The sequence below is a fragment of the Leguminivora glycinivorella genome, chromosome 15 (assembly GCF_023078275.1).
Source record: "Leguminivora glycinivorella isolate SPB_JAAS2020 chromosome 15, LegGlyc_1.1, whole genome shotgun sequence".
Lineage (NCBI taxonomy): Eukaryota > Metazoa > Arthropoda > Insecta > Lepidoptera > Tortricidae > Leguminivora > Leguminivora glycinivorella.
Genome location: NC_062985.1, coordinates 7,801,634 through 7,829,625, shown reverse-complemented (window position 1 = coordinate 7,829,625; position 27,992 = coordinate 7,801,634). Strand labels below are relative to the sequence as shown.

Below are 27,992 nucleotides of genomic sequence, written 5' to 3'. Positions count from 1 at the left end.
GCTCCTTCGGCATCCTTCAGCATGCGTGTCCCCCCGCGATCTTGCGTCCCGCTCTGCGGCCTCTGAAGCCCAGTGTCCGGTCGCTCTGGCTGACAGGCGGTCGTGTGTCGAGATACATGTGTAAGGATATTGTGATGAACGGTGAAGTGACGCTGTGTGCAATTTATGTTTGTTTGTGATTGTAAGAAGCATTCATGATTCAGGTTAGTTGACTTATTTTTTTTTTTACTTTTTCTTTCAGGAAGACGAATAATAATTATCAGTGTCATCTTATAAGATACTCAAAACAATTTTATTATTGATATTTTAGTTCTAACTCAAATGAGAGGTTGTCTATATTTAAGACAAATAACCTAACCTACAAAACAAAGCAATGTATATTAACAATATTTCTTAGTCCAAATCATTAAGTTGTGCAACTAATCAACAGTTATTATTTCATCAGTGATACGCGTAGGTGCCACATGCAATTGAAATGTAATTTCATTAATGATCATTGAGTTAATGGTTTCAGTATTTAATTGTGAAGTACAATTAATTTTAATAATCTATTGTTGGTCTATTTAAAATTATCATTAATTCGTATATACATAACATGTATATTATCTTCTATTTATCTGTCATTAATAAGAAGATTATATTTTTAACAGAATTTATTGGAAATAATAATTGATCTAATTCACAAAAAATATCTTACTCAAAATATGAAAATTGCGACTTATGCAACTTTACCATTGTGTGTGATTGTGCGTGTCTCTTATGTACGACACTAGTTATGTTATAAATAGTCTTTTTTAGTTGTAGGTATATAAGTAAAACATTTAACAGATTTAATATAGATCTACTTTGTGTACATTTAAATAAAACTAACTGTCTAATAAGTGTAATAACAGAAGTAGTGAAGGATCGTTTGACCCGTCGGGTGCAGTATTCAGTCCAAATGGTATCCGACTAAATTCGAATATGACTCCCCTATACTTTTTCAGGAATATCCCTTTTTTGAAGATCTACTCTTTACGTTATATAAATTAAAGTAAGAAGCATTTAATTTTAGATCCTAACATTAAAATTTAAACATATCTAATACATTTGGATTAGATATAATTTTGGATATAAACTTGTCATATCAATAGGACGTACCGATTTGAAAGCTACATAGAAAATATTCCGCTTACAGGTTATTTGGTATAATCATGTGCATGTGTGATTACATTATCTTGACATTGACGAAGTGTCACCAGCTAGTTGAATAGTTAGTATTAGACGCGTGTCTCCAATTATTGTAAAATATAAGATATGTGGTAAATAAAGGGATGAACTTACCTAACTAGTAGTAACGTAGGTAAGGTACCTATAGTACTTCGGAAATAGGGATTCTTATTGTTTATGGTGCCACACTGGCTGTTATGAATGTTAGGTATGCTATAACATTGTATGACAAGGACATTAATGTCAACGCAATCGCGCTAACCCTGTCACACTATGTTATTATAACATTTATAACAGCCAGTGTGGGAACACCATAAACCTTCAGAAATATATCATAGAATAAAACTAGATACTGCAAATGCGTAGTCTGACTCAACTTTTGTTACTGACTGAACATGAACATTTTCTTAACAGTCCACATTTTACCGCAACTCCACTGGCAGGTTGATCCATCTATCAGTGTGAGCCGAACCAGGCCCGGAAAGTAAACAGCCCAGAATAACAGGCTTATAATAAATTGATGGACTTTGATTGGTGGCCGCTAAAATACTTAAGAACACATCGACTGACTTTGATATGTGGCTAAAGAATGGACGTAACTAAAGATCAAAGGAATGCTTGTATAAAACATTCATGTACCTGGAAATATTTTAACGTAATACATACGTTGATATGCTATTAAAATATAGAGTCAAGCTACTGAATAAGTTTTCAGAAACTTCTGAAAATCTACAAATCGCAGGACTTCCAAGCTGGTTTACCAAGCTGGACTTCCAAGATGACAAACACAAGTGTGACAACAAAATTCCAAAGTATTTTATGGAGATGTTTCTTGATCACTCTTCTATATTAGTGCGACAGTAGCAGTTGCGTTTCAGTCCCTACGGAGTAAACGAGTTACATGGTAGCTACATGTCTAAGGAATAGTAAACGTAGACCTTACGGGACCTAACGAAATGGGTGGGTAACGTGACAGTGATAAAATTACCCAATAATTTGTCATTGTCGCGGTATTTTTATCACTTATCTCAATTTCGATAGCACAATAGTCTTATTTTTGTCACCGTATCAAAGACACTAGCTATTTCAAGCCGCTCTCAAAATCAATATTTTTGTTTACCACAACGCCAGTATTTTGAAATACGACGTTTTAAAGTGGCTAAATAAGGGGAAATTATATAACATTATGAATTCACTTACGCATTGCATTCTGATGCCCTGTGGCGACAATTTTCTTCGTTATTTGGGTAAACAGAGTTGCGCTGTCAATTAATTACACATTTTTGTACAGTGTTAAGAATTATTGTGATATGTACAGACGATCTATAATAATTTAACGTGGGATGGACTAATATTTAAAGTACAGTTAACCAATTGGAACCCTAGGCCACTGTAGAACTATGTCACAGTGACGTTATAAATCAGATTGTAAGATATCTCTTACTGCTTGTCATTTTGACATGGTTGTAGAGTGGCCTAGGGTTCCAATTGGTTGACTGTACCTGCCTTTTTACCAAACAAGGGATAGCGACTATTGTTCCCCGTGTTACTACATGGGACAACATATTAAATATTTTGGGTGATACAAATGATCTAATCATCAGCTGCAGCTGATCAGCTGCAGTAAATGAAACATGAACATTTACAACTGCATTCGTAGAATGCTTGGCTACCCAAGCATCGAAGTTTATATGAAAAGGTGTTAAATAAATATTTAAACCTGGATTTCACCTATTTTCAACTCTGACTGAAACAATCACACCACTCACTTCCACTTTTTCAACAGGGTGCCTTCTGGTCGTAAACGTAAATCACGAATTCATGCGCGCACGCGGATATCAGGTTGAGAACTGCCGCAGGTGATGTCGTGGTGTATACTGTCTTAGTTAGGCACTTCGTAAACTTTATAGGTTAAGGTATTTTTAAGAAATTTATATTTTTAACAACTAAAGATAATCTTCGCTAATTTCTGTCCTATGAATTCATGCGCGCACGCGTATAAGGGGTTGGGAACCGTATTTGCCTTATTTGGGAAAACCTATCAAGGGTCACCTAATTGTCACATAAAACACCTAACTAATGCAGACGACGCCTAGCTCAAGGGTAGGCAAACTTATAAAAAAAGGACCGCCTACAGTCAAATACCCAGTTTAAGGAAAGAAATATTCGCAGGTAACGTTCTCGGCGGTATAAGAACGTTCAAGTATTAAATTTATCGGTCATTTTATTTTCAGGGCCTCATTTGCACTCTCAACAATCTATGTTATGTAGCATGCAAACCGTGAGTTGCCGAACTCTTACCTAGAATAATAGACAAATATCTAACGTTTTCTCGTTTATACATAGTAATATGTACTGTACTAAGTAGGCGCGCCGCTGTTTTGACACCTTAAGTACTTCTAGATTGCGTTACTAGGCACCGCGCATAACCTGGACACATAGCTAAATGCACAGACGCTTACGATAATATGGTTTTCGTAGCTATCTACCTCTATCTCTCTTCCGTATTAGCGCGACAGAGCCAGACTGCGTATCGCTCGGCGTCTAGCATCAACTATTGTCATTTCGGCTAGGCCGGCTGCGGTAACTAGAATGTCAAACGCTAGAGCTTGACAACCTAAACTATAAATGCTGCTTGTCGAGTATTTTATACTAACACTCTTGTCGCGCAATAGTTAAACATGTATAAATAATAGTTGTCGAGTGACAAGCGTCGTGTTTTACTTGCACTCACTCCCAAAGCTACTTAGCTTAGTTATCTCATTATATTTAACGTCACTTACAGCTAGACAATCAACAGCCTAAGTCCGTTTTCACATTATCCGATCGGATATCGGATGTCGGACCGATATATCATACATTACAGGCGCCATCTTGAATTTTTTCCATTGAAATCATTCCGACATCCGATATCGGATCGGGTAATGTAAAAACGGACTAAAGGTAGAAAATTGAGAAGAACACTGCAGGTTCATTCAAATATTCCGCTCCATAACGGCCCAGCCACGACATTGGTCTAAGCGCGACAGCGGTGAGCGGCAGCCATACGTGCGAATGAAAAGTCCCATCGCTGTGTCTCGCTCCAATGTATGGCCGCCGCTCACCGCTGCCGCGCTTAGACCAATGTCGTGGCTGAGCCGTAAGGCATTTTTAAGCCGTGTATAAAATGTTGTCACTTCAGTACGATACCTAGCGATATAACAACAGAGCAGAGAGGAGTTAATTTAGGTAGTTTATGCTATGAATACCGGTGTCAGCAACGTGAGCGTGACATTAGTTCCGGCATCCGGAACCCGGTATGCCGCAGGCTTTAACACGGTACAGTTTGTTCTGACCCTGTTCTAGGTGACCTATTGTCCTACCTGTAGGTAATATTAGGTGTCTTGTGCGCGAAATAAAGTAACATTTTCTTTATTATTATCACGTAACCGTAAAATAAGACCAGTGTCCATCTCACTTCAAACAAAGACATTGTATAGATGAAAGTTCGAACCTAACCGACATGTCTTGCGGGCGTAACACACTAGCCTAGCGTGATAAACTTTATCCCATTGGTGCGTCCCTATCTCACCTACGAATAGTAATTGCAGTTGTTCCTGCTTGTCAAAAAGTTAAATTTGTCACTGCAGTTCCAAGCCATTCATTCCGAACTTACAACGCCGGAGGCGCGACAATCGATATGTAATTTATCCCCGAGTTCCCCGACTCATCTTTCTCATGTTATCGATTGCGTTACTGTTTTTCCGATTTTGGTTTTGCTACTTATCTGAGATGTTTGGAATATAGTCACTCTCGGACTCATACCCAAATTTTTTTGTCGATTTGTCACTTTCGTCAAAGAAAGCATTTGCAACGCCGGAACCGCGGAGGCGCGACGCGCGACATTTCGTTTGGCAACGCAAACATTTGTTTCTAAACAGGTGTATACAGGTGTATATAGTAAAAATAATCGACTGAGTTATTCTCTGTAGGTAATTAGGTATATTCTATTACTGAAATATACTTTCAGTCATGCCGTGTTTATTTTGTCGATTTGTCACTTTTGTCGCTGTCGATATGATAAGGTATTCGTTTTGGAAGTTGCCACGCCGGAGGCGCGACGAGCACAATTTGTTTTTGAATCGGGGTATAATTTATTCCCGATCTTTCTGATAGCATTGCTGAAAGGTTTTTTAGTGTTATTAATGTTTTTGTAATTGTTATCAATGAGTTAAAGTTTGTTTTCCGCTTTTCATTCAGTAACGTGCAATCGGTTTCGATGAAATTAAAATAATGATTGACGAAGCTGCAATGCCTTTTTTTGATCACTCAGTGTAGGCATATTTTCTCAAATTATAATTTATATTGCTATATTATACTGAACGTTTTTAATACGTATGTAACTACATACAAAACACAAATCAAAATATTCAATGATAATTCATATTCAATGATTATAATAACGTGCCGTATTAAAACAAGAAGTAGGTACCTTCTAATATGTCACTGCGAAATGAAAACATAATTATCGTAACATCTTCTTCATAGGCTTGAAATAAGTTTTATTTAAATTATTTTTTTATAAAAAAAAATCGTAATTTTTGACATTGACGTACATTCGATCCATTTTGAAATGTTATCGAATGTAAAGTCCAATATTTGATTAAGGTGGTACACACAGAAAAGGACATACATTACATACTACCTAATATTATAAAATGGAATGGATGATAGTGTGTGTGGCTGTTTGTTTGTCCGTCTTTCACGGCAAAACGGAGCGACGAATTGACGTGATTTTTTAAGTGGAGATAGTTGAAGGGATGGAGAGAGACATAGGCTATTTTTTGTCTCTTTCTAACTCTCCACTTCCCTAAAATGGGGAGTAGAAGTTTGTATTCCACAATTGTCGAATTTAACGCGAGCGAAGCTGCGGGCAAAAGCTAGTTATTTATATTGAAAAAGAGGTATGTATACACGTATATAACGCTATACCAGTAAATATAAATAGGTAGGTACATATTGTTATCAATTTGACCTTTACAGACATTTGTCCATTAGCTAGCCTATCTATAAAATAAAAGAAAACATACTAGGATGTCCGTGACTGTATTCTGTAATAACTATATTATAAATAAAGTCATGCATACTTTATGTTCTGACAAAACACCACTAAATTAGTGTTTAATCATGGATTAATCGAATGGAAGTAGTATTGTTTGAGGCTGTGTTAAATAGTATTGGGTTGGTAAGAAAGTAATGAGCGATCGATTGAATTCCACATAAAATTTTTGAGAGAGTTCTAGAATCTTCTATGGTCGAAAGTATATAAAGGGCGAGTCGCACAGTTTCTCGTCAGTCATTCACTAGCTGTCGCCGAGCTAATATAAGGAAGAAAATGGACGAATTAAAAGTGCATGTAAGGCATTGCTTACTATATGAATTTCAGTCTGGCCATTCAGCCGCCGAAGCAGTGCGTAATATATGTCAGCGTGTTGCTCCTGAAGTTGTGTCTGAGGCCACGGCGAAACGATGGTTCCAGCGGTTTCGTAGTGGCGACTTTTCATTATCAGATCAACCTAAGTCTGGTCGACCGGTGAAGATTGATGTAGCCAAATTAAAAACCTTAATTGAAGGAGAACCGAGGCTAACGAGTCGTACTCTTGCTACCGAGTTAGGCTGCTCTCATGTCACCATAGAAACACATTTACACGAGTTGGGAAAAAACTACAAATACAGTGTTTGGATACCGCACGAACTTGATAGAGATCAACTAAACCGCCGTGCCGATATCTGCATACAACTTCTGTCTTTTCGCCGCACATTCAACTGGTTGGACCATCTTATCACTGGAGATGAAAAATGGGTCTTATATATATATCACACACGCAAACGTCAGTGGCTAGCTCCAAACGAAAAAGGAATAGAGGCACCAAAAACAGAGCCTCACCCGAAAAAAGTTATGCTGTCCGTTTGGTGGGATATTCATGGTATTATTCACTGGGAACTCCTACCAAGTGGAATGACTGTTACCGCATCAGTATACTGTAATCAGCTTGAAAATTTAAACCAAAAAATCTGTCAGAATCGTCCACAGCATGCTAAAGTTTTTTTCTTACACGACAATGCTCGCCCACACATTGCAAAAGTGACTCGGCTAAAGCTATTGGAGCTAGGTTGGAAAGTGATACCTCATCCACCGTACTCTCCTACTTGGCACCTACGGATTACGCATTGTTCAGATCGCTAAGCAATGCCTTGAATGAAAAAAAGTTCGATGATCAAGCCCATCTACGACAGTACATAGCTGAGTTTTTTGAATCTAAACCTAAGAACTTCTTCGCCGATGCTATTCATTCTTTACCAGAACGATGGAGACAAGTAGTAGATAACGAAGGCCATTATATTTTTGATAAATGATTAAAATAATAAATTAAATAAAAATTACAATATTGGTTATGATTCGCTCATTACTTTCTTACCAACCCAATATTTTCCTTTTAAATAGGAAGAACAAAAAAATAGCCGCTAATTTAGTACATTGCATACCTAAATACCGATGGACGAACATTTAATTTGAATCCTAGGCCGCTGTAGAACCTTTTCACAATAAACGTCCATGAGAATTATATGGCAAATAAAGCACTGTGTCAATAAGATAGAGCAGCCATACTCAAAGTGTGCTCCGCGGAGCCCTAGGGCACCGCAAAACCTCTCTGGGGGCTCCGTGTGAATTTTGATTGACTGATATGCGATTTCAACTCTCTTCCATAAAACCTTGCTAAAACAATTTTTTTTTATTTATTTAATTTAAGGGTTCGTTCAGATATTTTGCTTTCCAAAAGGGTTCCATGAGAAAATAAGTTTAAGAACCGCTCAGATAGAGTGATTTAGGATTTAAATTTAAATTGACCGACTGTATTTTACCTCCATTTTCCGTGACGTTTTTAAAACGTTACTCAAAACTCAATATACCCTTTTAGAACTTGATATTAAAACGATCCATAGATTATTCAAATATTGGTCTATCTCTATCCTAACTCCAATAAGCCTGTCCCCAGGAAGGATCGTGCTATCGCCATAATATCCCAAGCATGGAGGGATTATTGAAATAAATCGCAAGTCATCAGGCAAATGCATAGTTTCTGCACAGCACATTAGGGAGATTGCTGTCCGGGCTAGCATACAATTTGAAAACGGGAGTTTGTGGATTATAATAATAATATCTTAGGTAAAGTTCGTTGTCTACAAACGGATAAATGAAACAAAAATCTCTTTTATTCGTGCAACTTCAAGATAGCTAGAATATATAAAATATATTCTTTGGTTTGTAGTTTGATGGTGGAGTGACAAAAAATCATTTATAATTTTCACTAAACCCATAGATATGAAACTTACATTAGCCACGGTCACACTACACCTGCCAGCCTAGCCTAGGTAACAATCGCTATCACTTCGACAACGAGACGCTTTGTGTCTCTCTTATCTCTCTATCACTCTTCACTCAATTTTATTACGTGTCGATTCGTCACTGAGCGTTTTAACATTTTGTCACTATACCTACTTGTCACGGTTTAACAAGTAGGTAAGTGTGAAATAAACGCATGATATAATACTTAAGTGACAAAAACACGATTCATCGATTTTTGTCACTCATTTATCGCTCGTCGTCAATATCATAGTCCTATTTACTGCTCCTGTATACAGCCATAAAAAAGTGGTCACCCATACATTGTTTAAATGTTTATACAACCTAAAGACGCGAAAGGTCAAAAATTTTATCAAATCACATATACCTACCAGTGGCGGCTGATCCATACAATCTGATTCCCACAGGCTTGCCTAAAATTGGTTACTAGTAAAGTACCTACCTTTGCATTAGGTAAGTTTACTTTTTGCTCAATTTTAGGCAGGCCGGTGGGAATCGGCTTCTATCCAGCCACTGCATTGACACCTACATAACTGTCCTAGTATGGATTGGGTTGGGAACATTAAATCCCGGTAACGCTACCAATTTTGCACTAATTCTTAGGATGTATGTAAACAATTACGAAATTTAAAGAGCCATCAGTAACGCACGTGTGATTTATTTATTAGCCAAAGAACCTACCTATTATCAAAAGTTTATTAAATACCTACCAGTGTTGCGTCTCACGCCGATTTTGGCAAAGCAACAGCCCTCAGGCAATAATGTCCGCTTCTAAGAATAGTTTTACGAGTAGTTGACATTAAGATCCAATCAAAACCGTTTCAGATTGAAATTAATTAAATGGCTTCAATAAATAGATTATAAAAATTGAATTGTTTTGGTGAGACTTAATTTGATTCCGCGAATGGACAGGTCAGGGCACTTTTGGTTGTTTTTAGTTTGTTTATTTAAAACAAGACTTTGGGCTTTGTTCTTGTTGCTTACAAGTCTAAAATAAGCGTTAGGTATAAATTATAAATGGCTAATTAAAAAGAAAAATAAATTCATAAAAAAATGTACCAAAATAAATATTACCAATCGGAATATTTTTAAACAAAGTTGTCCCTATAGTAAACTTAAGAAACCTTGAGTTGCTGGTATGTAGTTGGGTACTCAGAAAATGGTAAACAAATATTATATGGCTCCGCCTTATCTACTTTATATATTAATGAAGTATGGTAAATGTGCCAATATCGTACTCCTATTTAATGTATATTGACATTACCTTACTTAGGCTCACCTGTTAAAATTATGTTAATAATCTGTGTAAGCTCGAAGACTGCAGGTCATCACACTATGACTAAGACTTTACACATTAACGTGTTAGGCACAATGTGCCAAAAGAGAGTGTCATTGACATACATTTGACACATTATTTTTAATAAACAATGAAGTTCTAATTGAAAAACTTAGCATCTTACAAATGCTTACAGTTACAATGACTGTAGCTTAACCAGTGAAAAAAATAACTGTTTATCTTTATCCTATAATTTATTATAATTAAATTCAGTAAGGACTCGGAATCATCAATGCAATGGTTGCGTTCATATTTGTACTACTAGCGCCGTCTATGAATTGCTTCTGGAACAAATATTTGTTAAAGTTCGTTTGAGTGAATATTTTAGTTTGCTTTGGATTTTCTTGGTACTTATTTAACATAAATATTGTTACATATTTTGTGTCCTAGAAGAATAACGGATACCTACTTATAGTAGGTTCTAATTAATTCGCACCTATGCGTTAATGAATATGTCATTATTCCTAAACTATTTATTTCTAGCAACATCTATTTTTATTTTGTTGTTCACTAAACACACACTTTTGAATAAAATTTGCATTTGCACACAAAACGCGTAACCAACCGTCGCGTCGCCATTTAAAATTTAAATCCACCTAAAAAACAAACTAATCAATCATCAAAACAATCAATCACCTTGCAGTGACACGCCTCCGCCCATAAATTATAAACGAGGAAAATTATAAAATTATAATCGCGAGGCAAAATTATAATTGGCCGGCAAAATTATTAGGTGCAAAGTTATATTATTGCCGAGTTGCCCGCGGCGCGCGTATCTGATGCGCCTGCGCCGACTGACGGGCTAAGTGATGCGTGGACTGATAGAAACTTGGGTTGTGGGCTGTACGCTGGAAGCTTTTGGTACATTTGGTGTTGCTTTTGTGTATGTGTGGTAAAAGACCACATGTTAGGATATGTAGCGGTATGAAACTGTCTATGTCTATTCCCTATTGATTACCTACTCGTTTCCTAACAATAGGTTGTTGGTAGGAAAGAACTTAGGAGTTCCTTTTTCCACTAAGTTTATATTCATTTCTATCTCACATAATTATGAATAATTTTCATCTTAATCCGGTAATGATAATGTGTTAATTTTATTCTCGAACAAGAGAAATGAAACACTATTTTAGTTCTGAATGAAGATGACACGGAACTAATAATCAATCTAGATAATTATAAATATAAATACATAAAAAGGTACCTACAGTCGGATAATAATGTTATATGTACATGCATCAAACGTGCTAATATTGCAAATTTGCAAATATTTTAGTGATAACACATTTAAAATACTCCTCTGAATAGGTACGGTGTGATGCGTTTAATAGAAAAGAAACATATGTTGCAAGTTGTACTGAATTATACGTTTCAAGGGATTTAGATGACCTTTTGACGTTGCTGTCTCCTACACAATGTACCTATGTCTTTATCAACTAAAGGCATGTAAATTATAAAGCCAAGTGTTACCTAAATATTACTTAGCTATAAAAAAAAAACTGATCGACATACAGTAGGCAGCTGCACCTACTACCTATCTTACATATTGTTAAAGCATTCTACTTTTAATTGAACAAAATTTATTTAAATAATAAACCTTATTAAATACAAATTACACTTATAAAATTATGACTGACTGATACTACATATTTATGAGCCGCTATGAACAAACAATCTTTATTTACATGAACATATTTACAAAAAAAATTTGGTACAATAAATATTATAAACTAGGCAATAAAAAAGAATAATAATAAAACTAAAAATCTAAGTCTAAAGAGGGCCCCTGAGGCATAGTGCCCAAGATGCTGGCAGCATTTCCTCGCTGAATCGCATAATTATATAAAAAAACTAAGACTAACCTTAAAGGCTAGCTAATGTTTAGCTAACTTTTATTTAGTTAGTAGTTACCTACTATGTCAGTGACTAATTTTTCACCCTTTTTATTGTACCAATAATAGTAGTTTTTAACATTTTTTGCAACTTAACTTTCGACTTTTTTGCTGCTGCTTTTCGTGCTGATGACCTACATATAGGTACCTATTTCGTAATTCAGAATAATATTTATACTAAATGTCAATAATAGTACATTTCGTTATAAGTGCGAGAAGTATGTCATTACTTCACGAGTCCCGAGACATTTTGCCACGAGCGGCACGCGAGTGGCAAATCTCGGGACGAGTGAAGAATAACATTCTCGCACGTGTGACGAACGACGTTTTTTAATACAGTTGCGAAAAAACACTACTACTTACTTACAACTAAATAAAACAATCCGAACTATCAATTTTCCCATGGACATTGACGGATTATTTGACAATTCAAAGGCGTATTTTTGAAGCTTTTAAACTTGCGTGCATATTTTCGAGTTTGCTATTCATCTAACATAATTTATTTCTTTGGGTGCCATAAAAACATAAACATTTACGTTTTGGGACGATTGTTTAATGTACAACTACATTTTAATTTAATCGATCCATTTATGCCCCGACGTATTGCAAATAACGTAAAATAATTATGACAAATCGCGTAACATATTGAGGTTTTTTGAACGTGCATTAAGTTAAAACATGGTAGACGCCTCTACTTTGACAGTAGAAGACGCGTTTCGTTCCAATCATGTTCTGTTTACACGACTCATTATGACCGATTTTTCAAAGTATAAACCATTTTATAAATTATGTTTAGTATGACTAAAAGTAAACAATTACATATGAAATATTAACGTTTTAAATATTAATCACTTAATAGTATGTTTATAGTTTTATTCTGTCTTAGTAAACTAGACTAATATGAAAACAACTCGGTAAGTAGTCGTAAAATGGAACGTATATACTTTTTACGCACTAGTTCGTAAAATACAACTTCTCGCACGCTAAACAGCCAAAAAACGGGCACTTTTTGAGCAACTGTATTAAAAAATTATTTAAGTACCAAGTATGTATCTGCAGTAGATTTGTAAACAGCATTTAAGTATATTAGATGTCTTCTTGCCTAAGTCATGACGTGGGTTATTCAAACGTGTATGCAGGTAAACATACCAGGAAAATATAGGAACTTTCTACCTACATGTTGAAACTCGTTTCCCAAAATTATTCCACATTTTAACACCACGCGTGGTCCACAATAACATTGTAAATTTCCTTAAAAAACAAATGACCCAGGCAGTTCCGCGAGCCACACAATAGCTTGTAGGGTACGACCGCCCATTGTTGACCTCGCCAACGACTGTATCCGAGTCTGTGTCGCACATATACGGTGACTTCAAAAGGTGTTCGCGGTATTGTTATCAGCACCTGAGACGAGATAATAGTTTGGAAAGGACTGCTTCTTGAAATTATGTTGTTTATGGTTTTGAACGCAAGTGGCGATAACTTTGTGTTAGTTTTGTGTTTTTGTTTTGTCGCCGGAGTTAGGTACTTATGATATACTTAGGTAAATGAATAGGTAATAATAATATATTACCATGCTATTTATTTATCATGCATCAAGCCTGTGCCGATACATACACATGCATTTGTAAGTACTGTACAAGTACAAGCGAAACGCACGGTAACTAAAATTATAAAAAATATCATTCTGGTGTCAGTGTAAATTTGGATTAACGGGATATTTTCCCAATTTAACTGCAGAAATTATAAAATAATTATGTTATCTTATCTATCTATATATAACTAAACTTATTAGCTTCTAAAAACACGCGCAACATATAAGATAAAAATATGGGTCATCATCATAGACATTTATGACTAAACGTGTTAAGAATTCATTCAATTACCTACTTAATGATTAGGTACTACCATAGTTTTGTTATTTTTTATAATTTTATTAATATACCGAATTCAATGAGTCATTACTTACTATGACTTCTCACTACTTACTAAAACTGAAAGGTCGTCCGTTATTTATTTTATTATATCAGTATACCTACTAAAATTTCGTTTAGAATAGATAAATAAGTTAATCATTATTAAATATCATTGGATTTGTAGTGATACATATCTAAACTAGCATTCATACATATCCACAAAGTAACACATGTAACAGATGTCTTTTCCTTATGTACATAATTATATTTTTATGACCCACAACCATTTCGCCCTTATACCCCAAAAAGTCGCACACAGTTTACAACTCCACAGATTCTTAGAACTGACATCTACATGTCGGCATTTCAAATACCATTCAAAAATAACAAACAATCTACTAATCCCTTACAGTTGACAACTGAGCTTATTCTATTTTATCCTTTTAGCCAAACAAAAGCATTAGGGTTCTGCAATGGGATTTAACACAATAGAATCTCTTATCAGTAAGCTCAGGTTTTGCTCATTGTTATCAGTGAGTTTCAGGTAAGTCATGCCCCCACTCCCTGACCGGGGGACTTTGAGGTGTCATGGTGTAGAACTTCATGTCAAAGGATTAGTCGAGATCCAGATCGCAAAGGTTAAAGACTTTACGCGGAAGCTTGTTCAGTGTTTATTGGATTAGCGATAATTGTGAAGTTAGTGAATATTGGCAATATGTGTGAGGATTATAATAGTTTGAAAAACCTATCGTCGTTTGTGAAACGGTGGTGGGAAGATGATGATGTTAAGGTTTGTAGATTAAGCATTTCTCTTTACTTTTCTTTATATTTATGTTCTCCCTATATATCTGTATGTACCCTTACTCAAAAATACCAGAGTTCTGCGATGGAGGTTTAAGAAAACGCCTTAGTTAAGTAATTAAGTTTAAAAGTTGATAATAGTTATTTGTTATACAAGGGGGCAAAGTTGTATTTTAACGCCGAGTGTGGAATTGAAAAACGAGTAAGTGAAAGGATTATGTAGTTGAACCACGAGCGAAGCGAGTGGTTCGAGAATAGAATCCTGAACTTGCGAGTTTTTTAACACACGAGAAGTAAAATACATTTGCACCCGAGTGTAACACAAAACTTTTCCCCTCACTAAAGCGAGGAAACCACAACGCAAAAAATGCGTTTAATCACTGCTCCCAGTAGTTCCACAGGTGGTAAATCATCTTTATTAGTAGATTCACCTACTTTTATCAATTTTAAAGCAGTTAATTTGAATTTATTCAAAGTCAAATTACTTTACCCACTAGTGGATAAAATGCGTTTTTACCCGCTGGTATTAAAGGACAAAACACGTGTTTCCGAGCTAGTGAGGGGAAAATATCTTTATACTAGGTACAGGGTGAATATCTTAGTGCTATTTTAAACGTCAAACTTCTATGAAATGATGACGTTTACTTTACATCTGAAAAATTGCTGTCAACTTAGTCTTGCTCTACTACGTTTTCTTAAAGTTTATGATATACTTAGGTAGTATTACAATTTAATGACTTCTTATTCATATATGGAGAGAGCACTCTGACCTGTGACTATGTGTATGTAGGTACTTACCTTCTACAGGGTGGGGCCTGTAACAAAAGCAAAAAATTAAACTGTAGGCTATACTCCTTAAACTGACCAACATTTGTTCAGTGACTTTTAAAAATTATGAAGTCTTTAAATTTTCAATTTTTCATACAAAATAAATATTAGCTTCAATGTACGGCATTATTGTTGTCATTGACGTTGTCTGTCACACTTTAGACTTAACAGAATTCGCAATACATTACCTCTTAGAAAAAACTTTCAAGGGTGATAAAAATCAAAATACAAGTTATTTTTAAAAGTCGCTGAACAAATGTTGATCAGTATAAGGAGAATAGCCTACAGTTTAATTTTTTTGCTTTTGTTACAGGCCCCACTCTGTATATGTTAGGTTATCCCGATCATCTTTCACCTTACTCCGAACAAGTTTAAGTACGTACCTAAAAAACCCAATCATCCCGTCTCAAATCTCCGATCGATTGACCTTATCCAATTATTATTTAATACCCATAACGCGCCGTAAGCCGAGATTATCCCGATACTGTGTCCAACCCGATATGGTGTTCAACGTATTATTACGTTAAGCGACCCATCATTTCACGTGGCATCTAAATTGTATCACAGGTTATTATGCGACGGTTTTAAAAAGTGAAGACGCAGTTAATCTGCTAAAAATGTTTCATTACTTGTGCAATTTATCGTGGAGGATGTACCGCCGTGTGTTTATATGGTTTTATGGTGGTTTAAATTGATTAAAAAAGGTTTAAGTAAAATAAATTCACTTCTAATACAGTAACTTTTATTAAACTGACTAAATCGGAGAAATTTTATTTTTATCTGTGACGCAAAGTATATCGTGAGAAACAAAAATGATACAGAATTCGATTCATATGACCAAAAAATGGTAGTACAATTATTATTCACATGCGTTTTGCTATTGTGTACAAAAAACGTTAAGAAAATCACACAGTTCAAATGAAAATGTAATCACGAAAACACTCAGTGTAAGCTAATATTGTTCTAGAAAATTCGTCTGCTTTCTACATACAGTGAATGATTCGTTGATGTTAATTAAATTACTAGACGTACACAAAACGACCACCCACGATGCCATGATGCGCCATTGTGGAAAGAATGACAAATATTGATACAATCTGTCAGTACTGTGTCGATATTTAGGATATTAATGCATGAAACAATGATACAGAGACTGTTGGTACTTACTGTATTTGTGTATGTTTTATTTTGTATAGAAGTGTGTTTGGAAATTGTGACATATTATTTACCTATACAGAGAAATTATTTAATTTCGATATGATCGGTTATTGTATCCCTTACCCTAGTATTTTTGTTGAATTGAATATTTGGGGCTAGTTTAAAACTTGTACTAAATTATTAAAGTACTGTAAAAATGATAAAATATAGCAATTTCATAACAGTTCTTTAGAGTGTTGAAGATTTGTAGTTCTTTTATTTATTTTTTAATCAAAATATTTCAAGTATGATAATCAATAAATTGGTGCTTGCCTGTTTGTTTTGGGTCCATATTGGCTCATATAAAATTATTTGTTATAAAATTATTGTTTATACCGATTTGTGCTCCGAATGATCATTTCTCATAATTTTACTTATCATAATTTTGTTTCATTATTATCAATAGTACTACTATCACTGTTAATAATTATCATTTAGTCGAAAATTTTTAATCATAAATTCTATACAAATATTTAATAACATTCATAATTTTGTGTTTAAGAAAATCATTCATCATAAAATTATTTAAAAAGTTTTGGGGAAGTTCTATGAAAAACTTGTGCCATTTATAGAAGCGCGCTTGAAGCTTTTACAGTGACATATACAATTTACATTAAAAATTCGTTTCTGGTTCGCTCACGGTCAACCTAACACGCTCCTCCTCGCTACGCTCGTCGTCGCACCTAACTGGACTGTCACATGTGATGTCTGTTCTGTTAACAATAATATAACGATAAATTATATTACTCGCAATCGTTATGATCAATAAGTATATAAACATAAACATTAGTATAAAACGTATTTATGATGAATGACATTATGAACATAAGTCATTCGAAGTTACGATAGTTATTAACATAAAATTGTTATAAATAATGATCGTTATAATGTAAAATTGTATGAGAAACATTTTCGGACTACCAATAATCTATATAACAATTTTATATGAACTTTGGCGCACCCGTTTGTTTTACATAATAAAAATATGTTTGTAAACGTAGAAAAGCTTTATATTTTTAGAATATTCCAAACTTCATAGGTAAGAATGTATTAAAAAAAAATATATATATAAATATTGGAGACACCTTACACAGATCAACTTAGCCCCAAACTAAGCAAAGCTTGTACTATGGGTGCTAAGCGACGATATACATACTTAAATAGATAAATACATACTTATATACATAAAAAACATCCATGACTCAGGAACAAATATCTGTGCTCATCACACAAATAAATGCCCTTACCGGGATTCGAACCCAGGACCGCGGCTTAGCAGGCAGGGTCACTACCGACTGAGCCAGACCGGCAAAAATAACAGTATGTTTGTAAAATCTAGCCGTCCCCTCAAATTCTACTTGCAACTTGCATTTTGTATGCGACCGTAAACATTTCATATACCTACCTTACACTGCAATGTTTTCCCAGCTAATTGCTTATAATATATCCACGCTAATACTACATGGAGTCTTAATACATAACCATCAGTTATGTTCTTAAACTGGTCGTAAAATTTACCAATTATGTCGCAATATTGCTAAGTGGTTGTACTGCGTGTTTATAGGCTGGCAAACAAGTTATGTTAGTCTATCAGTAGATTAATATACTAATATACTCTTTTTCGGATTACGATAATAATGTAAGAAATATACAGAACATGGCCTGTGTGGTGACGAGTTAAGAATTTCACCACCCCATTTCTTCTCGTGGGTGTCGTAGAAGGCGACTATGGGATATGGGTTAAAGTTGCGGCGTAGGCGAGAGGCTGGCAACCTGTCACTGCAATGCCACAGTTTCGTTTTCTTTCAACCCCTTATTTGCCAAGAGTGGCACTGAAGCTTTAGTAGTTTCATGTGTTCTGCCTACCCCTTTATGGGATACAGGCGTGATTGTATGTATGTATGTATATACAGAACAGACTGAGGCGAATCGGATCGAAATGAAAAATCTACATCATAATAGCACCGTTCTATTCTTCTGCGAAAATACTCATAAGAATTTCAACAGTTTTTTTATAATCGATGTGATCAGGCGTTACTTTCCTGAAATCTATGTTCTTCAAAATCTAGAGCATTTGCTAATCTATTATCCAAACATATATTTTAAATGGGAAAGTGTGTGTGTCTGTTTGTTTGTCCGTCTTTCACGGCAAAACGGAGCGACGAATTATCCCGTATTTTTGCGACGCCGCGGGCAAAAAGCTAGTATATTATATAGGACCCTCCATTTTATTCGCGGATTAGTTAGTAATGTTAGAGATTTTGAGTTTTTTTTTATTATACGTCTTGTGCTATTCGATTCTTTATTATTTTTTCAATAACGCAACATTACTTACTAAAAAGTATTTTGCCAAGCTACGCCTGGATACTTAATGTCTTATTTATTTCTCGAAAACTTACATAGTCAGCGACTAAAAAACGTACATACTACTTATTAATAAATTATCAGTAATCGCATCAAAATGATCTCGTCCGCTTTAACATTATCGACATTGACAGATGTCCTTATGAACTAATAATATAAATAATATGCCATAAACCATAACCTACCTATATCATTACCTAGGCGTGACAAAGATTACTTTATTCGAAAACGGTCTAGAGTCTACGATTCTTAAGGAAGATAAGACTTTTTGAAAGTAAACATGTTTAAAGTTCAGCGATCATCCCGCCATCTTGTGATAAACTGCGAGAAAAAATAGATGCGTTTATCTAGTTGTATGTGAGTGTAATTATTAGGTAGGGGAAGCTAGGGTAACTGGGTGTACAGTCGAAGCGCGAGCTTTCATGGATGAAACAATAAAAAAATCAGATAGCAAGTAAACTTTTATATATTTTGAAACTATCCATTTTTGAATTTTCTAGTATTAATCATGAGACCGATCGATTTAAAAAAAATAGAATAGGTAAATTATTTGAAATAAATAAGATTTTGCATTACTTAACACTTTCGCTACGGCAATTAGTTAACAACGCAATCAACCTTCATCGGGTTGAATAGATCCGATGCCGAAGCGAACGTATCACTACTTTCGCATTTTCATAAATCTGAATCCAGATTTTTTTATATATAAATTTATTCCAACATTATATTCCATATTTCAGAATTCATTAGATAATGATCCTATTTTGTTACAACATTTAGTAATTTCGACTTTCAAAGATATAATAATTGTTATTATTAAGAAAATATAAATACTAGAGAACCTTAATGACGAAATAAAACTTAATAAAATCTCAATTCATCAACAAAATCTTGGTAACAAAATAGGAATTAATAAAAACAAATTTAACTTTTCCCTTAATTTTTGTACAAAGTTGACGGGAATTGCTGATTTGGACATTAGATAATGAATTCATTTATTTTTTCTTAAATATGTACATTTTTCGCAGATTTTTTAAACCATTTTTTGACTTCAAACTTACCAATGTAGGTCCCACTGAGGTAGTTAAAAACTAGAGGCGCAACCTTAATGAGCCCGTTTCAAAATTGCGTGTAAATCAATCAGAAGCGAAATGGTTGCGGACTGTACGCGAACCAGTTTACCTACACCATGTATCATGGCTGGAACAATATGGCATGTCACGACAGCGGGTAAAATAAAAAAAAACACCCGAGCGGTTCCGAACACGTTCCGAAGCGTACTCCGATGGAACTCAGTTGAATTTCGAACAGCGCGGCGATGAAAAAAATGTCGTGATATATGTCCGCTTGTCCATTGCCGGTAGGCGTTGGTCAGATGCACTGAGATATTCCGCGAATTTATCCTTTGAATATTGAACTGTATGTGAAAGATATAAGAGTTAATGTAGTATTAGTCTGAGCGGGGTTATTGAACTTTGATTTAAGTTTGGAAGTTACGTCCAGTTTTCAGTGCAGGTTAAGTTCGTGTGACTTTGTAAAGAGGTCGGTTTCTTTGTTAGGTTCGGGACACAAGTTACATGGTTATTATGAGCTATATTTTACTCATATGAGAGGCAAGATAAACAATTACGTATTACCTAGAGGTATATTGTCAAAATACAGACACCAGTAATATTGTCCTGTATTCGAATTCTAACATCTTGAAAACTTAAATTAAATAACCGTTATTGACTACACAAGCTAATGTTATACGTACATCCATGTTTTAATTTTATTTTAAAAAGTTCAAAATCAGTTCGCCGCTAAAACCCACTTAGGTTCTAAATTTATTTAAAAAATATTGTTCAAAAGCGTATAAAATGTGATTTAATTAAAGCATCAAAATAATGTGATTGGTTAATGACACACCTCGATAAAATAGCCACATCATTTTAATAAGGACACGGCTCCGCTAAAATATGGCCCGCTGAGATAATATAAGCTTTAGCTTTAGCTAATTTTAGGACATTTATTTTATGGGCCGAGTTTAGCAGTGAGGAAAAACGTGGATATCTTGTACTTTATCTTTATTAGCGTAAAATGCATGTTTAATATTAGCTCTTGAAAATGTTAAGATTCGGATACAGGGTACACCAAAAGTTTGGCAGTAGTAACGTTTGTCATTTGGGCTGTCTGCTGTAGTGCTGTCGTAAATGTAAGATATAAGCAGCAATATCAGTTTTGACATTTGCAACAAAATGCAGTCGGCATTCTACAAGCGGCTTTTGTTTTTTTTTAGCCGTATTTATTTTAGAAATCTCTAAAATTGTCTTTAATATTTAAAAATATGTATCTTATCAACAAGGTGGTACTTTGAAAGGGCTAAGAACAATTAAAATTAAAATTTTAATATTTAACAAAATACATACCCAATTGAAATATCACATATAATATAAAACATATATTGCATGCTGCATTCAAATGTGTTACTAATTTATATTCGAATTACATTCTCAAAAAAAAAAAAAATAATTAATACTTATCAATAAATTTTATTAACGAAATTTTTGTTATGTAAAATAAAGCATGTTAGTTAAAAAATAAAAATAAAAAATTCAAATTATTATGTAAAATTATCTGTATGGAATATAATAAAGCTTTATTCATTCATTCATTCATCTTATCAACAAGGTGGTACTTTGAAAGGGCTAAGAAATATTTATTTAAAATATAGTCGTGTCGTCGTAAATAACACACAACTTTTTTCTGAGAAACAGCTGCATTTCTACTTATCCATAATTCATTACTTGGAATTCTTTTAAAATTATCTATGTCGTTTAGTCTCACATTATAAATATAAATTTAAAAAGATTCTAATACCAGACTAATGACAAAAATACTGGCCACATGCATTAGAAAAAACAAAAAAGACATCTCTCCTTACAAAAACGAAATTGCTTTCAAAACGCTCTATAATTTGTCTCGGCTTATCTCATTCTTAGAACTATGTTTTTCCTAAACGACACTTTATTATCTTGTGTTTATCCGTTTTGTTGGCATTTGAATCGGAATATTTTTTTGTATAATTGCCCCGTTTTGGTGAAATTGCCCCTCAGGGTAAACGGCAGTTTAATTTCCAACTTATTAAGCCAAGCTCGTATCTCACAAAAGACTGTCATTTCAAAATGTTTACTCTTTTATACAAAATAAGGTTGTAAATCGAATGGTACGACGATGAGTGAAGTGAGGTTTGATGTGTACTGGGTGTTTTTCCCTAGAACGGGGTAATGACATGGCAACCCCGTCGCTTACACGGTATAATCGAGTGACAAACGATTTTGGATGGCGACAATCGAGTAGTCACGGAAACGGGGGCCGGTGGCACGAGACTTGATCGCTGGTTAATTGAGGGGGTTGGTTTTGCGAAAATTTAAATTAGCGAACCTAAATTTCCTCGTTTGTTATTTTTAGATGCATATTCCAAATTAAAAATTAAGCGTTTTTATAATATAGGAATATTTTTTCATGTACTTTTATTAATCATTAAAAAGAGATGAAAAACGATACTAAGCGAAGTATCCTGTGCTGGACATAATGGACCATAAGTGCACATAACGCTTCCTGTAAACCCTGATGTTCTATATTGAAACCTCCAAGGCATTAATGTTACAGTTAGAATAATATTAAGTAGTCGCAAGCTCATTTCCGTAGCATGTGTTTAGTTGTCTGTCCCACGGCGATTTTCGTTATTACTCTCATATTATAAAATTATGTGCTTGTGATATTATATGATGTTGTTGGTGTTGGCTTTGAGTTGAACAAATAAAAAGTTAAACTGGGTGACATGAGATGTTTTGGTGTTTTTAAAATTTTGAGTCTAAATCTCTAGGTATCGACTCCTAATCAGCCCATGATGTGAAATTATATTTAAAATGGTGACTTTACGTTACATTTATTATTTGTCACATTGGTAAACATAAAGTTATTTAGGTAACAAATAATCGATTTAAATAGAAACTCTTAAAATTTTTAATATTTAAAAATAAATAGTAACAAATTATGTTAGTTATTAAAACATTCAAAGCAATTCTCAATCCATTAAACTAAACTTAGAGCGTCAAATTAAGTTGAAGTTAACTTTGACATCGCCGGCCCGAATGCTTACCAAATGAATAGTAATTTAGTTTCGGATTAAATCGTTCCCAACACGCGACACCGCCACTTTTCTATTCCCGAGACTCCAAACCGTCATTTTACACAATTTTACTCAATTGCTCTCCGTTCTTGGAATTAATTTGATATTAGCCTTTGAAAACGCAAGGTGTGGTTTCCTTACTGATTGTTATTTTGAAGAGTTTCAACAACCCGTGGTTAGGATACGCCACGATAATCTGCTGCATTTGTAAAGTACAAATTAAACGTTTGTTTTCTTATTATATGGAATATGGTATTATGCTAAGAGCTTTTGAGTCTGATTAGAGGCTTTTAAATATGGAGATATAGGATGTCTTTTAAGTCAATTTGTGGTTACGAATAACTTAAAATGCACTGTTTTTCATCCTTTTCTAAAGTGACTTTCAGATTGTTGTAGACCCCGAGCAGTAAAATCTTGATATTAATATATTTTTTCCTTGTTACAGGAATCTCAGTCGAGCAGTGCGGAGCGATGGAGCGGCCGCCCCGAGCACAACATCGCTCTACAACAAATCCTCAAGCTGCAAGAGGCCCGCGCACTCCACAAGACTTCCCTCCTCCCCATCTACAAGAAGAACGGCCTCCCATCGCCACCAGCTAGCCACGACTACGAACAGATGAAAGACAAAGACTACTCAGACTCCAGAGCCATGGAACAAGTAAAAATAGAAGCTGAGTTCAGAAAACTGATGGAGCATTCCGCTAAGAGTATACACGACGAAGACTCATTGAAGTACTTCCAGCAAATGATGGAAGCTAAACAACGATTCGAATATTTGAAGAATATTCATGAGAAAGAAAGAAGGAAGTATGAAGAGAAACATTTAGAAGTCAAGAGAGAGACACTGTCACCTAGCGAGAGTAGGTCTACCCCGCAAAACCACTCACCGCTGCCAAGAGCATCTTCAGCTGAAATGTCGCCGAATCAAAGTGCCCACCTTTCTACCTCATCCAGTCCTCTCTCTAACCCTAGTCCTAGAAATTCTTCTCCTTTAAGCCATTTACAAAACATGCAACCTTTCGACTTTCGAAAACAAAAGGCTAATGATAAAGAAGATACAAGAAAACATAGATTCGATGTGGGATCAGCCGAGAAGTCTTCTGTAGATATGATGACAAATCAGTTCTTCAACTTCCAGCTGCCTGGCAATCTACCTATGCCACCTATGACAATGCCGTCAAGTTTCAGCCATCCAGCCGCTGTTGTTGCCGCTCTTAGTCAAAATCCTATGGGCTTGGCATCCTTACAAGCTCTCCTTCCGCATATGTCGGCTAAGCCGGTCGAGCCTTCAGAAAAAGAATCAAATCATGCTGCAGGCAAAAGCAGTCCAGACGGAGCCAGATCAGAAGATGAAAATGTACTAAATCTAAGTAAAGATTCATACGCTGAGGTAGCACAAAATTCAAGAAATATGATGATAGGAAAATGCATAAGCCCACCAAAAAGACAATGGGGTGCATCACAGATTCCTTTGAATTTGGGTACACATTTTATCAACCCCACAACTGGCAAAAAGCGTGTCCAATGTAACGTTTGCTTGAAAACGTTTTGTGATAAAGGGGCTTTGAAGATCCACTTTTCTGCAGTCCATCTACGTGAAATGCACAAATGCACTGTTGAAGGCTGCAGTATGATGTTCAGTTCGCGACGTTCAAGGAACCGTCATAGTGCAAACCCCAACCCGAAGTTACACTCTCCCCATTTAAGAAGAAAAATTTCCCCACATGATGGTAGAAGTTCACAAGTCCATCCAGTTTTGCTATCACCACATAGTGCAGGGCTTGGTTTGCCATCTGTTATGAACCCGATGCATCCATTTGGCTCCTACCCAATACTTAACCATCCCGCAAATATGAGACAGTTTGCTAATCTCCCTATGGAATATAAGAACAATCCTAATATGAACTTTGGTCACCTAGATCAAAGGAATCTACTACGTAGAGATTATGACTCAGCAGAAAACAAAGATCAAGATGGTCAAGGAGAATCTGACGAGGATGATGGCATAGTTGTAGTAGCAGGTGATGACGATGACGAAGATGGTGATCATATGGATACCAGTGACTACTATTCTAATATCAATAAATCTACTGGTTCTGTTGAGGATTCAGAGACTGATTATGATCAAAGAAGCGTCGGAGAAAACAATGATGGTCATGAAAGGACGAAAGAAACCGCTAGCCCAGAAATATCTAAGAGAAAAAGGAAAAACCTAAATCCTACTCGACTCCATAATGAAGTTTCAGAAGATAAAAATAGTCAGCCGTCTGACGATCATCCCCAAGAAGATGTACTTGATTTGAAGAGAGTTAAAACGGAAAACAACTCTAATAGTGATCTAAATCATCAGAAGCAACGATCAGAAGAAGTTAGAATCAAATCAGAACCCTCCTGTGCAAAGAAGAACCATCTGAAAATGACTTTAATGCTCAAGATTTACGTGTCAAAGAAGAATCTAGTGATAAAGTAGCGAACGAAAAAACGATTGACAAGGTTCCTGAAAGCGACCAGTTCTCCTCTGAAAATGCCCTTAAAAGGTTAGAAAGTCTTTCAAAAGGTGATTTCCATAGCTTGGCTAAACGAAATGATAATCATAGCTCGAATGGCCCATACAACTTGTCAATGAATGAATCTGTCGATTACTCCGACCGCTCACCTTCATCGTCAGTATCCAGCTACGATTGCACGCCCGAAGATATTCAAGGACAAATATTCGGGCACTTTGAGAAAGGATTCTTCATAAGCTCAACTGACATCCCACTAGAACCAGAAAATCCACGAAAATGCGTCGTCTGCGGCAAATTGTTCCCAAATGTCTATGTTGTTAAGTCTCACTACCAGAACTCTCATTTAAAAGTTATGCACAAATGCAGCGTTGAAGGTTGCAGAGCATGTTTTCCGGCCAAAAGAAGTAGAGATCGTCACAGCGCTAATGTCCAACTTCACCGAAAATTATTAAGTACAGACTCGTTGAGGATCGGAGATGAATCGCCTTTAAGAACGTTAGAAAAAACCAGAGAACAAATTGACCTCATAGCCAAATATTCAGACGAGGAACCCGGCGTGCCATACATCGAATCTCACAAATACTACCACGCTAAAGAATCGGACAAGTTAAAGAACCACTTTAATCACATGCCTTTTGGCGCACCATACCCACCTTTACAATTGCCCGAAGCGTATCTAAACAATCGAGACATGTTTTCTCAACACCCATTCCTTTTCACACCATTTGGCATGTTGCCAAATTTCCCTCCAATTCCTTTGGGGTTCCTGCCTCCTAGCTTGAATGGCTTCGGTCCACAGAATTTCTCGCCCCCTTTAATGGGGAAGTTGAACTATTGTGTTGAAGATGAGGCGCCACGACCGAACAAAGATGGATGCTATCCATGTCGGGGTTGCGGAGAGTCGTTCAAAGACTTGTCCAGTTTGAAAGCTCATTGTGAGAGCGTCCACGCGCAATCGCTGCATCGGTGTTCCGTGAGTGGCTGCAATGCTGCTTTCTTCTCAAGGACTAAAAGGAACTGCCACAGTGAGTCCCACCTGCGAGTGCAGAACGGTCGAGGCATCCATGTGAATCCATCGTGACGCGAATAGATATCGATTCTATCGACTGTTTGAGTCGATTCTCCAGTGCATTTGTGATTTTTTATAGAATTACCAAATAGTAAGTAATGGTCTAAGTTTAGTTGTGTAGTTAGGATGGTGAATGCCAGTACCTTTTAATTCTCATTCTTCGAATGTAAAGCTTTATCACTCTTACCTGCATTACCCTCTCAAAAGTCGTAAATAAATAGTATGATAATTAGCTATAAGTAAGTTTCGAGGTAATTTAAATTTAAACATTCCATAGTAATAATTGTGCAATAATTCATGTAAATAGCTGAAATAATTGTAATAAATGTATAAAATTATGGCTGTTACTTGTAAGTTTAATATTAATTGTAAAATATAAGGTACAAATATAAGACTTCGTGATTTTATCAGATATTCTTACATTATTATTTGTACACCATATCAGGTTTATCATATATATTTTAATGGTGCTAAATAATACTCCCTTAATATTAGATTGCAATGTTCAGTCATTGGTTTATTAAACCACCGTTGAGATCCAAAAATGTATAATGTAGGAACCTATCTGATCATGTGAATGAATATACTTACTACCGTTAATAATACTTATCTCTGTTATCTCATTAATTTAAAGTTAATGTAACATTCGGATTTTAACACCTCCTTTGGCATTAAATACTGCATTTATTTGTCAATCCGAAAAATACCTTAATTTTAATCGATGACTTCTTACATGTCAAGGAAAATTATAATATCATTGAAAAATTACACAAACATCTGGAAAGTTTTTATTTATCATTTTGGCTTTGTAAATCCATAATTATTCGCAGTTTCTTCAATATTATATATTATTAAAATGTAAGATTGTTTAACTTTTGTATAGAACCAAAAAGTATTAAAGCCGATGGTCGAGAAATGTAAATATTAGTACTAAGCATGTTATACTTCCTTTTGCCAAACGATACTATGCAATAAAATGTTTTGAAATAACTATAATTTTATTTCCTACTCTCTTACCCCTAACCACCTTAACCCTTAAATGCATGACCTTGACAAAGATTCATTCAAATTTGAATTTTGGCATGCTGTCAATAGAGTGCAAAATGCATGATGCATATATAGATCACTATGCATTTAAGGGTTAAAGTATACACATACAGACGGGAGTCTTAACCCCTCTTAAGTTTACCCCTCTACCAAAACATCTACCAATGGTCAATTGGTCACGCTTATTGTATGGACTGAGGATTTTCTGGTGTGGTATTTTGTACGTTACCCACAAAATTTATAGACTTTT

At 35.2% G+C, this 27,992-nt stretch overlaps 1 protein-coding gene across 1 annotated transcript; it reads left to right on the top strand.

Annotated features, from left to right (window-relative positions):
* Window positions 1-84: 84 nt before the first annotated feature.
* Window positions 85-27,662, top strand: LOC125234259 (zinc finger protein basonuclin-2). The gene is given in 3 exon segments (XM_048140470.1): window positions 85-203; window positions 23,565-25,526; window positions 25,529-27,662. Coding segments are annotated over 3 exon segments (3,150 nt in total). The 5' UTR covers window positions 85-194; the 3' UTR covers window positions 26,708-27,662.
* Window positions 27,663-27,992: the final 330 nt, after the last annotated feature.